General features: G+C 44.0%; 2 protein-coding genes and 2 non-coding genes across 6 annotated transcripts; 2 read left to right on the plus strand and 2 right to left on the minus strand.

Moving 5' to 3' along the window:
• Positions 1-10: 10 nt before the first annotated feature.
• On the minus strand, positions 11-83 carry Trnam-cau. Its single transcript has one exon. It is a non-coding gene; the product is annotated as a tRNA-Met (tRNA).
• Positions 84-294: 211 nt separating this feature from the next.
• On the plus strand, positions 295-367 carry Trnar-ucu. Its single transcript has one exon. It is a non-coding gene; the product is annotated as a tRNA-Arg (tRNA).
• Positions 368-400: 33 nt separating this feature from the next.
• Positions 401-894, minus strand: LOC108160033 (small integral membrane protein 12-A). Its single transcript, XM_017293773.2, has 2 exons — positions 656-894; positions 401-593 (listed from the first exon to the last, which is right to left on the minus strand). The coding sequence occupies exons 1-2, from the start codon at positions 783-785 to the stop codon at positions 457-459; spliced, it is 267 nt and encodes an 88-aa protein (XP_017149262.1). The 5' UTR covers positions 786-894; the 3' UTR covers positions 401-456.
• Positions 895-1,684: 790 nt separating this feature from the next.
• Positions 1,685-11,524, plus strand: LOC108160093 (F-box/LRR-repeat protein 20). 3 transcript variants are annotated; one of them, XM_033391130.1, is made up of 10 exons: positions 1,685-2,509; positions 6,627-7,642; positions 8,089-8,205; positions 8,311-8,394; positions 8,471-8,565; positions 8,628-8,805; positions 8,877-9,065; positions 9,132-9,425; positions 9,497-9,709; positions 9,771-11,524. In XM_033391130.1, the coding sequence occupies exons 2-10, from the start codon at positions 7,034-7,036 to the stop codon at positions 9,876-9,878; spliced, it is 1,887 nt and encodes a 628-aa protein (XP_033247021.1). In that variant the 5' UTR covers positions 1,685-2,509; positions 6,627-7,033; the 3' UTR covers positions 9,879-11,524. The 3 variants fall into 3 exon arrangements, with proteins under 3 accessions (XP_033247021.1, XP_017149362.1, XP_017149363.1); XM_017293873.2 differs by lacking the exon at positions 6,627-7,642 and having other exon boundaries at positions 1,691-2,509; XM_017293874.2 differs by lacking the exons at positions 1,685-2,509; positions 6,627-7,642 and adding an exon at positions 4,170-4,457.
• The last annotated feature ends 212 nt before the right edge of the window (positions 11,525-11,736 follow it).

The raw sequence follows: 11,736 nt of genomic DNA on the forward strand, positions 1-11,736 counted from the left end.
AAAAGTTACATGCCCCGGGTGAGGCTCGAACTCACGACCTTAAGATTATGAGACTTACGCGCTGCCAACTGCGCCACCGAGGCGATGGGTTCATTTCGGTCTAAGGAACATTTCAACACAGTCAAACGTTCTACTCTCAGAATGAAAACATTCAGCATGAACTCCAAATGTATGGTAATTAATTATTGGATATATAATCAAGCAATTAAAGATGGTTTGAGGTATTTTATCGGGATTCCAGCTGTCGAAACTCCACTGGGTTCGAGTGAGTCATTGGCACAGCGTCCACCACCTGTCCCTTTGGCGCAGAGGATAGCGCGTTGGACTTCTAATCCAAAGGTCGCGGGTTCGATCCCCGCAAGGGATGTCCGTCAGTGACAAATTTTTTTTTAGTTACAGATTGATTTTAAATATTTTTTTAATTTTATCTAATATCTACAGAGTATAACTTTTAATTCAGGCCTTTGGTTGCAGGGAAGGGGAAAGATTCCGCTCCAGGACAGAACCGCTCAGCCGGAGGTTCTCCAGTTTGTCGGCGTTCGTTGTGAGGCTCTCTTCGGACAAGCGCTTGGAGCGAACTTCCTGAATGGAGGCTGCAAGGTAATCAAAATACGTTGTAGACCAACTAGAAAGTTCTTTCAGCACGTTCACTTACGACTGTATGGGGTATATTTGTCAGACAGCAGGCTCTCCAGATTATAGCCGATAAAGCCCACCACGCCGGCAATGGGCAGAGTTATGTAAACGGCATTGCGCCTGAGGACAGCCATTACAAGCGGCCACATTGTACTTCTCTTATTGTAAGAATATAGATGATTTTTTATTATATTATTTTTCTTAATTTAGATTCAGAATTTTGCAATTTGACAAGCGGCCATATCAACAGTGGATATCGATAAAATCGAACTTAACCCACTAAACCCTCTCTTATTTAAGCAGATGTGCAACTTGAGTTAAGCCGCGGCAATAGTACTGATTGTCAGTTCTTCTCGTAGCACAACAAGGTGCATTCACTGCATTCATTATCGCCATCAAAAAACAACATATGTATTTTATGAGCTTATTGTTTGCTCAAATCTTTTTATACACACGGGTATATTTATAAAATATTGTTGTCTTAACGGGCTTTGAACGCACCTTGTCGTGCTAACACACCGATGTAAAAATAATGTAGAAATGTCATGTCTCCTCATCAGGTGCCTCCCTGACAATTGCATGCCTGTGTAGTTGCCATGTAAGAAAACTAAGAAAGATTTCCGTTATTCAGACAGACATCTTCATTTTCAAAGGTTTATTTAAGAACAAATGGGTTTTTGAACTTTCGCTCTCAAATCGCTCTCTCCAATGTATTGCATTTAAATCCTTATCGCTCATTTTCAAACAATTTATATTTGGCGCGCACCACTCGGCTCTTTGTGCTCTCTTTGAATGGGGTATGAATCGGTAGAAACAATTTTAAATACTTTTAAATTATATACCTTAATTGCTGTACTTGGATGTAGTGATGCACTTCATCCCCGCTGTACTTGGCTTTTCTTCTTCATTCTTCATTCAAATTTCGACAGAAATTTAAATTTGCTTATCGATTTCAGCGAATAAAATTACAGCGACAGATACTTAGCTCGATAGTATCAGGAAAACCATCGATAGTAGCGGCTAGCATAACATCGATAGTGCCCTCGATTTTTTGACACCTCTACTTCATCGCCAACAAACAAAAAACAATCTTTCTCGGGCCGCAAACAATGTAAACAACAGAAAAAATAGTAATTAATTAATTAATTAGCATAACGCAAGGAACAAACCAAGCAGCAAAATATAAAGTCAACTTAATCAATCAGTGGCCCGACATTGGGAAAGTCAATTGGAGTGCAGTTTTAGTTCTGAGTGCAGTGCATATTGCAGTTTATTAAAGCGATGAAAAAACTGGCAATTACATAAAAACTAACATTTCGAAAGGCAGTAAAAAACGCAGCAACAAGTGCAGGCCAGTGGCGGCTCACAGGAGAAGAGAAGCGAAAAAAAAAATGCTTGAAAGAGAAAAACTTATTTACGCATCAAGCAGTGGATTGGCGAATCGAAGTTGCAGGTTGCAATAATGTCAATGGCGAAAAACTGCAGCGAATGCAGTTGCAATGTAAAGAATGCAAAGACAGCAGCAGGAGTTAAACAATTGCTACGCAAAAGAACAAAGAACTACCTAAGGCAACAACAGTAATCACAACAAGAAGAGGAAGAAAAACAACAATATCAGCGACGCATAATTTCCTGCTCACAAACACACACGCACATAAGCACGCAAGCACACAAAGAGCCAAAAGCTGTGTCTGTGTGTGCTCGTGTGGGAGAGGCACAGCAGAGAGGAGGAGAGCCGGCCAACAAAGAATATCGTTTCGGCGGAGGGGAACGAACGAGAGCGGGACAGAGAGTGAGCTGCTGCATTTCTTGATTTTTACAAATCGCAAGGCATAAAATGACCAATTCTGGACGCAATCCTCATCGATTCGATGTAAGTAAACCACTTGAAAGTACTCTGCTGCTGTACTGTACCCCTACCCCCTTTGCACTTTTCTTCAATATAACCAATGGGAGCTGTGAATCAGGTTTAGTTATGTATTTACTTGGTATATAAATATGTATATAAACCCCCTCAAAAACAACTGCAATTAATGCTCTGCGGCCTGCAACGTGGGAGTGCAAGAATGGATTTGCTTGGGTGTGTGTGGTATGTGGTATGTGGCTTAGGGTATTGCGCAGGGGTCTTCCTCCAGCTTAAGGCTCCGCACCTCACTACTCCGACTGGCTTCCCCTTTGTGTATTTACTCTCTTCTCCCCTCTCCACCCAAATGTTTGTCAGTCAACAGATTCCTGTTTCCCCCCTCTTTCCCTTACTAGATGTAGTTTCTTTGTTTCCTGGGCTCGCTTTGATCCTCATCCTCATCAACAGCACCAGCAGGAGTCATCGCCTTTGTTGGCGGTCGACAAAGACAAGGAAAGGAGTTTACAAAAAATGTAAAAGTGTAAGTGTCTAATGTCAACCCCCCAGCCCGGTGGCTCCAGGCAAAAGTGCAATAAACTCACTGAAAAACTCACCACCTCTCAGATAATGACCAGCGACGGGACTTCTTTCATTCGAAGAAACTCTGCTCCAAGCCAATTGCAATATGTACTACAGTTAAGATAAGCAAACAGGGCAGGGGGAGAGTTTCTGCGTCGCCGAAATGGTTAGAATAGCGTTAATTGACAGAAAGCGGGAGAGAGAGGAGGGCGGTGGTTTGGTGGCCACAACACAGTTGGTGGGGTAGTCAACTGGTTCAAATTGCGTTCTCATATGGTTTAATCGATGGAATGGAGCACTTATTCATTTGGAGCTTTAAGCGATTCGCAATGCCCAATGGGCACTTATCTAGGCCTTGCCCCGAGGCGGAAAACCAATAACAAACGAAAGTAAACAGATTGCTCGTCAAGATAAACAGCTGACGGGCGCATGTTGCTGCAGCGGTCTGGCAGCACTGCAACAGCTTAAGCAGATTTGCAAGCGCAAGAGAGTAACAGTAATAACAGAGAGAGGGGGAGAGAGCAAGCCAATTCATTGAATTTACAGTTTATTTTGAGAGATACCCTTTAGTCAGATTTTAATGAAGTTCTTGGTTTTAAAATTTGTAGTGATGGCATAGTTCTCCCTCCCCCTTTCCACCCCACTTAAAAGTTCAAAGTATTTTGAAGAGACACACACACACACACACACACAATTAATGTGTGGACATTTGTTGTACTGCTGTCGCCGCAGCTCAAATGGTTTCTCAAAGGGCATACAAAAATGTTCATGCTGTAGATTGAACTCTGCCTGCCTTCCCTCTCTCTCCACACACACACACACACGCGCGCGCAAACAGACTCGCTCTTATTGAGACTTTGTGTTATTTTTTTTGCACCTCTTTTTGCTTTCATTTCTTTTATTGGCGTGGGTCCATTGCACCGCCCCAAAAGACGCCCCCGCACGCCCTTCGTGCACGCAGCAGCTGACGAGGCTGCTCGCTCTCTTTGTGGGGGTCTGACCTCTGTTTGGCGTGCATTTGTCGGAGAGAACCGAGCCGTCGCGTTCAGCTGTTCCTCTGCACTTTGCTCGCTCAATCTCGATGTCATTCAGTTTCACTCCCCATTCGGCGCTCTGTTTTCATCGATGTTGGCTCGCTTTCGCTGTGGTTGCCCGTCATTCACGCCTTAGCCGTAGTGTGTCTCGCGCGTCTCTGCATTTACCCTGGTTCTGTTTTCCGTTGGTGTTGGTTCAGTCATTTTTCCAGGCCGCAGCAACAGACACGAAACGAAACCGAAAACTGCTGGAAAAACTATTGAAAATCCATTCTTGCACAAAACATACCCCCGCCTGGGTCTGGGGCGTTCGATGCAATTAAAGGCGATAATAGCTCGGCGGAAGCAGAACGTATAAACAAATGGTATATTGTTGTAAATTTTTTGTATGTTTTTGTGTACTTTAAAAGTGTCTTCGTGTGTGTGGGCTAGTGAGTGAGTGAGAAAAGTCTGTGTGTGTGTGTGTGTATATTGCTGCTGTTGCAAATACCGTTTTAAGTTCTTTTTGCTGCACTTCGTTTGCTGTTTTTTTTTTGCTGTTTCGCCTGTTTTTGGTGTGTCATCAGCTGTTTTCTTTGGTTTTTCTTAAGCCCGTTTAAGCGTGCCATTGTTGGGCCTGGCGATAAGGTTTTGGAGAGCATGTGTGTGTGTGTGTGCTGTGTGCTGTGTGCTATATTTATCTGAAGCATCGGCTACAATAGCAACAAACATTAAATGCAACCCATTTTGGAGGGGCTGACCCAGTTTTCTGCTCTTCTCGCTGACCTTGTTGCTGCAGTAGCATTCTATATACATAAGCATATGCACATAATATGTACATATATTGCAGTAAATAGAACAGAGCACAAAGCTTGGCCATCGCCATCGATGGCGGCCCCAACAGTTAAACTTTTGGTGGTGTCTGTCCAACTGACTTTGGCCATGGCTTATATAAAATGCAGCCAGCAACAGCAGCAGCAGAAGCAGAGAACTGGCTGTCATGTGGCCCTATTTGTCTGCCTGTGGGTGTGTTGTTACCTTTTTTTTTCGAGGTCACTGAGCAAGTAAAATGCCTGAACAGGAATTTTTAATTTGCTTACCGTTTTTCAAATTCAAAGCCTTTGACACGCATCTAAATCCACCTTTTCCTTTTCCTCACTCCCTCTCCCTTTCTCTACGTTTGTCAGCTGTTTTTTTATAAAGCTTTCGCATGGGAGCTTCGGTATGTGTTTTTGTGCGTTTGTGTGTGTTGTAGCTCACATTACGTATTCGCCATGTGTTGCATGATCAAATAAATAATAAAGCATGCAAAATACAACAATCAACTGAAATGCCTTGCACTTGTCGCTTCTATCACTCAAAGCGAATTGAATTTGAGCTACGATGGTCCCTCCGAAAAGAGAACTTGCATAAGTTGGAAATTTCCAGAAACTATAACCATGTACATCACATTTGAGCGAATTCTCAGCATCCAAGACACCTCTATAGCTATTGGGATTGCCGTTCCTGAGCGACCACTGTACTTGCGTGGGCTCCATGCGGTTGGTATGCGCTTAACATATCGCTTGTGTTCCATGAATCTCAATTGTTCCTTCACGTAATTGCTCTGATTGCATTCGCGGGGACGGACACTTCAGAAGTGCTTTCTTCGCACACACACACACATACACACGCCGCACATGTTATTAATGGTTTCGCTTGTTTTGATAAACTAATTGTATTCGTGTGCCTGCCTTTTTTAATATGATAGCAAAATGTGTCAACTCAACTTCCATTTAGGTTCAAGATCCCCCCCAGCAATCAATAATTCATTGGACCTTCGGTCAATCGCTTTATTCGATGCTCATACATATGCATGCTCAACCACAATCGTATAAATAGCAATTTAATAACAATATATGTATATTTACACTGTTTTTTTTTTCTTCTGTAATTATTGTAAATGTCTGTAACAAAGAAAAGAAAACTAGGAACTTGCTTTGTACGTATTTGGATGCCCCTAAGAGGAGTGACCTTCAGAGGATGTAAAACCGTTGAAAGTCTCTGGTGGATAGATCCCTATTGGGTTAAAAAGATAGATACATCTCCCTTGAGAGGATTGTGTGCTGAACAACTAAGGGTATTTTATAGTCTTATAGTCTATATATGTATGATGTACATGATACACGTATGTACATACATCAGGCCTAGTTTGTTTTTTTCCACAATTCTTGTTCGCGATTCACTCAAAAATTCGTCGCACGTTCGATTCGATTGCCTTTTTCAATTGGCTTTGATGATTTTTCATTTAAGTTGAGTGCCAGTGAGTGGCCGATTCAGGAAGGGGGCGTGCCGGGGCCAGCAGTCTTCGCTTCCGCCCCTCTTCGGAGTCTCTGAGTTGGGCGCGCATTTCAATTAGAGCGGAGCGCAAGTGAGTCGCCACTCGACCCTCGAGCGGCCGTCGTTGACAACCTTGGGAGGCGAACCTTTAAAGCCCAGTCTCTTAATAATTTTGTTGTTGTTCTCTTTCTCACGTGCACACACAATCGACAATCGAAAAAAATAAATAAAAACAGTTCCCGGTGCAACGACGAGATTAAGGGAAGCGACGACGCTGATGCGAATATTTAAAAATAAATAAACGAAGATTACCGAAATAAGCTGCGAGAGAGAGAGGAGTGGAAGATCCATACGCGTCAGCAGGGGAGGCAGGGAGAGCGGATGAAAGAGAGCGCGGGAGCAACGAATCGAAGACGCAATTTGTGAATATTTTAATCGTGCATTCACACGAAGACGCCGAGGCTACCGACGAAGACTTCAGACGCACACACGAAGGCGAGGCAGCAAAGAGAGACAGAGTGGGAGAGAGGGCCGCCTGCCAAAGAGTTGATTGAAAGAGCATCGCAGCGCAGCGGCAGAGGACAGACGCAGAAAGAAGCGTAATTTTCTGATAAGAGCAGGCAAAACAAAGGAGACTCCCACAATGTTTGCGCCCAACGGCAGCAGCAGTATCAGCGGCAGTGCCAGCGCCAGCTTCAGCAGCAGCAGCAGCAGCAGTAGCAGCACTGGAACAGGCGCCACCTCCACCAACACCAACAGCACCAGTGTCAGTGGGAGTGGGTCCGCAGAGCGGGCCGAAGCGAACAACAACCACAATAACAATTTGAGCTTACAACTGAACGGTAACGGTAACGGCAACGGTAACGACAGCAACAATCACAGTAGCGGCTGCAGCAGCAGCAGCGTCATTACCAACGGCAACAACAGCAACAACACACACACAAATCTCATCAGCGGCTTCTGCAGCAGCATCTGGCGCTCAGCCACTTTCGGGAGTGCCACACCTGTGGTGGTCACTGCAGCACCTGCCTCTGCCTGTGTCTCTGTTTCTGCCTCAGGCTCGGGCTTGGGCTCTGCCTCTACCTCTGGCTCTGCCATGAGCGACTGTTCCTCGTCCAGCCTGTCGGTTTCCCCCGATGCCGCCTGCCTGGCTGATGATGATCAGCGGCAGCAGCAGCTGCCGCTCCAGCATTGTGAGGCCATCAGCACAGACAGTTATCCTGGCCAGGATTCGGACGCCGCTCAGCAGATAGTAAGAACCCCAAAACAAAAAAAAACAAAAAAAAAAACAAATTGATTTTCGTTTCCATCTGCGATGACATTTCCTTCAGCGGTCGTTATATCATTCTTGGTCAAGCATTTGTACATAGCCACCCCTCCTCCCACCCCACCCCCTTCTCTCAGTCTCTCTCTCTCTCTGTCTTACTCTTTCGCTCTCGCTCTACTCCCATGATTCCTCCATCAATTAATTTGTTTTCCTCGAGAATTATATTTTATCTATTAATTTTTATTTCGATTTCTTTTGTTTTTGGGACCCATTCAATCAAAGAAAAATTCGCCTCAGTTCTTGTCAATTGATTTTGTTGGGCCCCAGCAAAGCCATCACATCTCCAATTAGAACGATACAAAACATGCATACATACATACATATGTACATATTATATATAGTAGATCTGACATGTGCCATACATATTGCAGCAAACATTCCTAGGCGCCACCGAACTGGACGATGAGCTAATCAAACAACTGCCAAAGGAGGTACTGCTGCGGGTCTTCTCCTATCTGGATGTGGTCTCGCTATGCCGCTGTGCACAGGTCTGTAAAAGGGAGCCTCCCCCCCCCCTGAACCTTCCCTCGCCACCTGTGCTAATGAATATTTGAATATCCCTATCGCCCCTCCTCCCCTCCACCTAACTGCAGGTGTGCAAATACTGGAATGTGCTCGCCCTGGACGGTTCCAGTTGGCAGAAAATCAATTTATTTGATTTTCAACGTGATATCGAGGTGAGTACAGGGCTTACAACTACTTTATTTGCTACATATCAAATCTATATCTTTTTCATTGACTTTTCTATTTTAGGGGCCGGTAATTGAGAATATTTCGCAACGATGTCGCGGTTTTCTCAAGTCCCTGTCGCTGCGTGGCTGTCAATCGTTGGGAGATCAGTCTGTAAGGTGAGTCCATGCCCAAAGTCCCCCCTTTACAGACCTACTCACTATATATACGTACGGTGTAGAACTCTAGCGAATCACTGCCACAACATCGAACATCTGGATCTGTCCGAGTGCAAGAAGATAACGGATATATCAACACAGTCCATCAGCAGATATTGCACCAAACTAACGGCCATCAATTTGGACTCCTGCCCCAATATAACAGATAATAGCCTCAAATATCTATCCGATGGCTGCCCGGTAAGCCTTTTCTTACCAATCCGAATGGTAAACCTTACTAATGCGAGATCTACATGTGTATTGCATTGCAGAACCTAATGGAGATCAATGTGTCGTGGTGTCATCTGATTTCTGAGAATGGCGTGGAGGCGCTTGCCCGCGGCTGCGTTAAGCTGCGCAAATTCAGCAGCAAAGGTTGTAAACAGATCAACGACAATGCCATAATGTGCCTGGCCAAATACTGTCCCGATATAATGGTGCTAAATGTACACAGCTGTGAGGTAGGACTCCCAGGAGTAGTTCGTTACCCTTTGCCCATACTATAAGTTTCCTCTGTTACTCCTTAGACCATAAGCGATTCATCTATACGCCAATTGGCCGCCAAGTGTCCCAAACTGCAAAAACTGTGCGTGTCCAAGTGTGCGGATTTAACTGATCTCTCGCTGATGGCCCTGTCGCAGCACAATCACCTGCTGAACACGCTGGAGGTGTCCGGGTGTCGCAACTTCACGGACATTGGGTTTCAGGCCCTGGGACGCAACTGCAAGTATCTGGAGCGCATGGATCTGGAGGAGTGCAATCAAATCACGGACCTAACGCTCGCCCATCTTGCCACGGGCTGTCCCGGCCTAGAGAAATTGGTAGGATGGCCCCAATCCTTTGCTTGCTTCCAATTTGTACAATATATGCTCGAAATTTTGTAATTCTGTAGACCCTGTCGCACTGCGAACTGATCACGGACGATGGCATACGACACCTGACCACTGGCAGCTGTGCCGCCGAGATATTGTCCGTTCTGGAGCTGGACAACTGTCCGCTGATAACGGACCGAACGCTGGAGCATTTGGTTTCGTGCCACAATCTACAGCGCATCGAACTATTTGACTGTCAGCTCATTACACGCACCGCCATACGCAAGCTGAAGGTGAGAGCAGAGAGGAGCGAAAATTACTATATAACGAGTGCGCCTCTTGTGTATTTTTCAGAACCATTTACCAAATATCAAGGTGCATGCATACTTTGCTCCGGGCACACCGCCGGCGGTGACCAGCGGACAACGGCCGCGCTACTGTCGCTGCTGTGAGATTCTCTGAGATACGGCCATCGGCTTTGCCAGGAAGATAATGCGCAAGGCAGCCACAGACTGATGTTGGCCTGTTTGCATCGTTATGTTCGCCATGGTGTTCAGCCTGACCCTCATCTCGATGATCTGCATGTTTTTGCTGGGACTGCTCGATGGCGTTAAGAACACGTAACCGGAAACGTAACCGTAACCGGAACCGGAACCACAACCATAACCAGCAGCACCGGCTAGCTCCGAACGAAGCGGAAACGAAACGAAAAGTAGCTTTAGATTTTAGTTTTTTTTTTTGCGAGTTTCCAAAACTTGCTCCAGCATCAAAAATTGTGATTATTTTATTTAATGTTATCTGTATGTTAACCTAGACCTTCATTTGTGTAATATGTGAGCGGGTATTAGTATTTTGTTTCATATCAAGCTCTGTGAAACCTTTTCTGTTTGTGCATCTTATACATAGATATATGTATATGTACATAGTGGTATACACACACACACACGCACTCGATATGTGACCGCTTCTGTCGCACTCACTGGACTGCTCGTCCCGCTGAATGTTCTGTGTCTAGCCTGTAACTGCGATTAATTACGAATTAGTTGTAACAACTCTCAGTCACGCCCACAAAACTCATACATACCTGTATTAAACGTTGCTAAAAGAAAGAGAAAAAAAACATACACGAATCCATCGGAATGTGCGTGTCACTTGGATTTTAGACAACTCTGAAACATGTCGATAGAACCAGAAAGCGTTCAACCCACACACGAAATACACACAATGCACCTACCCCATACAACCCATACTCCCCCCACACACACACACACACACACACACACACCTGAGGAATCCCTTAAGCTTCAACTGAATCCTTGGACGAATATTTATTTAATATTAATATTAATTTTAAACTCAAGTCTAGTGCCAGCTAAACTCCGTACAGCAATTAGCGTTATCCATGTATATTTATGTATATTACACAACGAACAAACTACTCAACTCACACGAGGGGCGGGGGGAACTATCTATATTCATGCAAAACAAAACTATAATTAATCTCATTTACACACAAAAAACAAACAAAAAACGACAGCAACTGAATGGATCATCGTTTCTAAAACAAAACACAAACCAAACCAATCAAATCATGCAAAACCCCCCACACACACGATAAATAATTAAATAAATCAATATCCATACACACAAATACTATATATTGATGCATACATATATTTTGTAAATGTATTAGCCATGCAAAAATCTATAAACGGGGCTGGAGTGCAAAAGCGAAGAGAAAGAACGTTATCCCAAGGGGGCAAAGTACATACATAGTTCACCATTTGAGATCTCTCTCTCTATAAACTTATATTTCCGATTTCGACACCCCAACTAAATGGTTTCCTTAACGCAACAGAACCTATACATAACATATATCAACTAAACCCCCTTCAAATGAATGGAGAGAAGTGGATGCTCGTGAAGTGGACAACCAAATTGAAAGCGCTGGCGTGACAATAAACGGACAGGCCACAACAGAAGCTTAGGCCCCAATCTACACTCCCCTCCTCTCAACGCACACATACCATACCATATATTTTACTAGAAGAAAAAGCTAAAAAAAAAAAAAAACATCAAAATCATATTTACACAAAGAAAAAAAAAAAGAGAACAACAAATAAAACAAAGATTAATGGCTATATTGGAGGCGTGTGCTGCGTATTTTAACGAGTCTTTTCTCAGTGTCTCTTGTAGTGTGTTTTCAACTATTGTATTGTATGTTTTAAAAAATTAAACACCACTGATATGTCTTAGTTAGAGTTAGTGATTGGAAAAAGCCATAGAAATGGGAAAAATTCAAGCATAACGGTAAAGTGCA

The sequence above is a fragment of the Drosophila miranda genome, chromosome 3 (genome assembly GCF_003369915.1).
Source record: "Drosophila miranda strain MSH22 chromosome 3, D.miranda_PacBio2.1, whole genome shotgun sequence".
Taxonomy (NCBI): Eukaryota; Metazoa; Arthropoda; class Insecta; order Diptera; family Drosophilidae; genus Drosophila; species Drosophila miranda.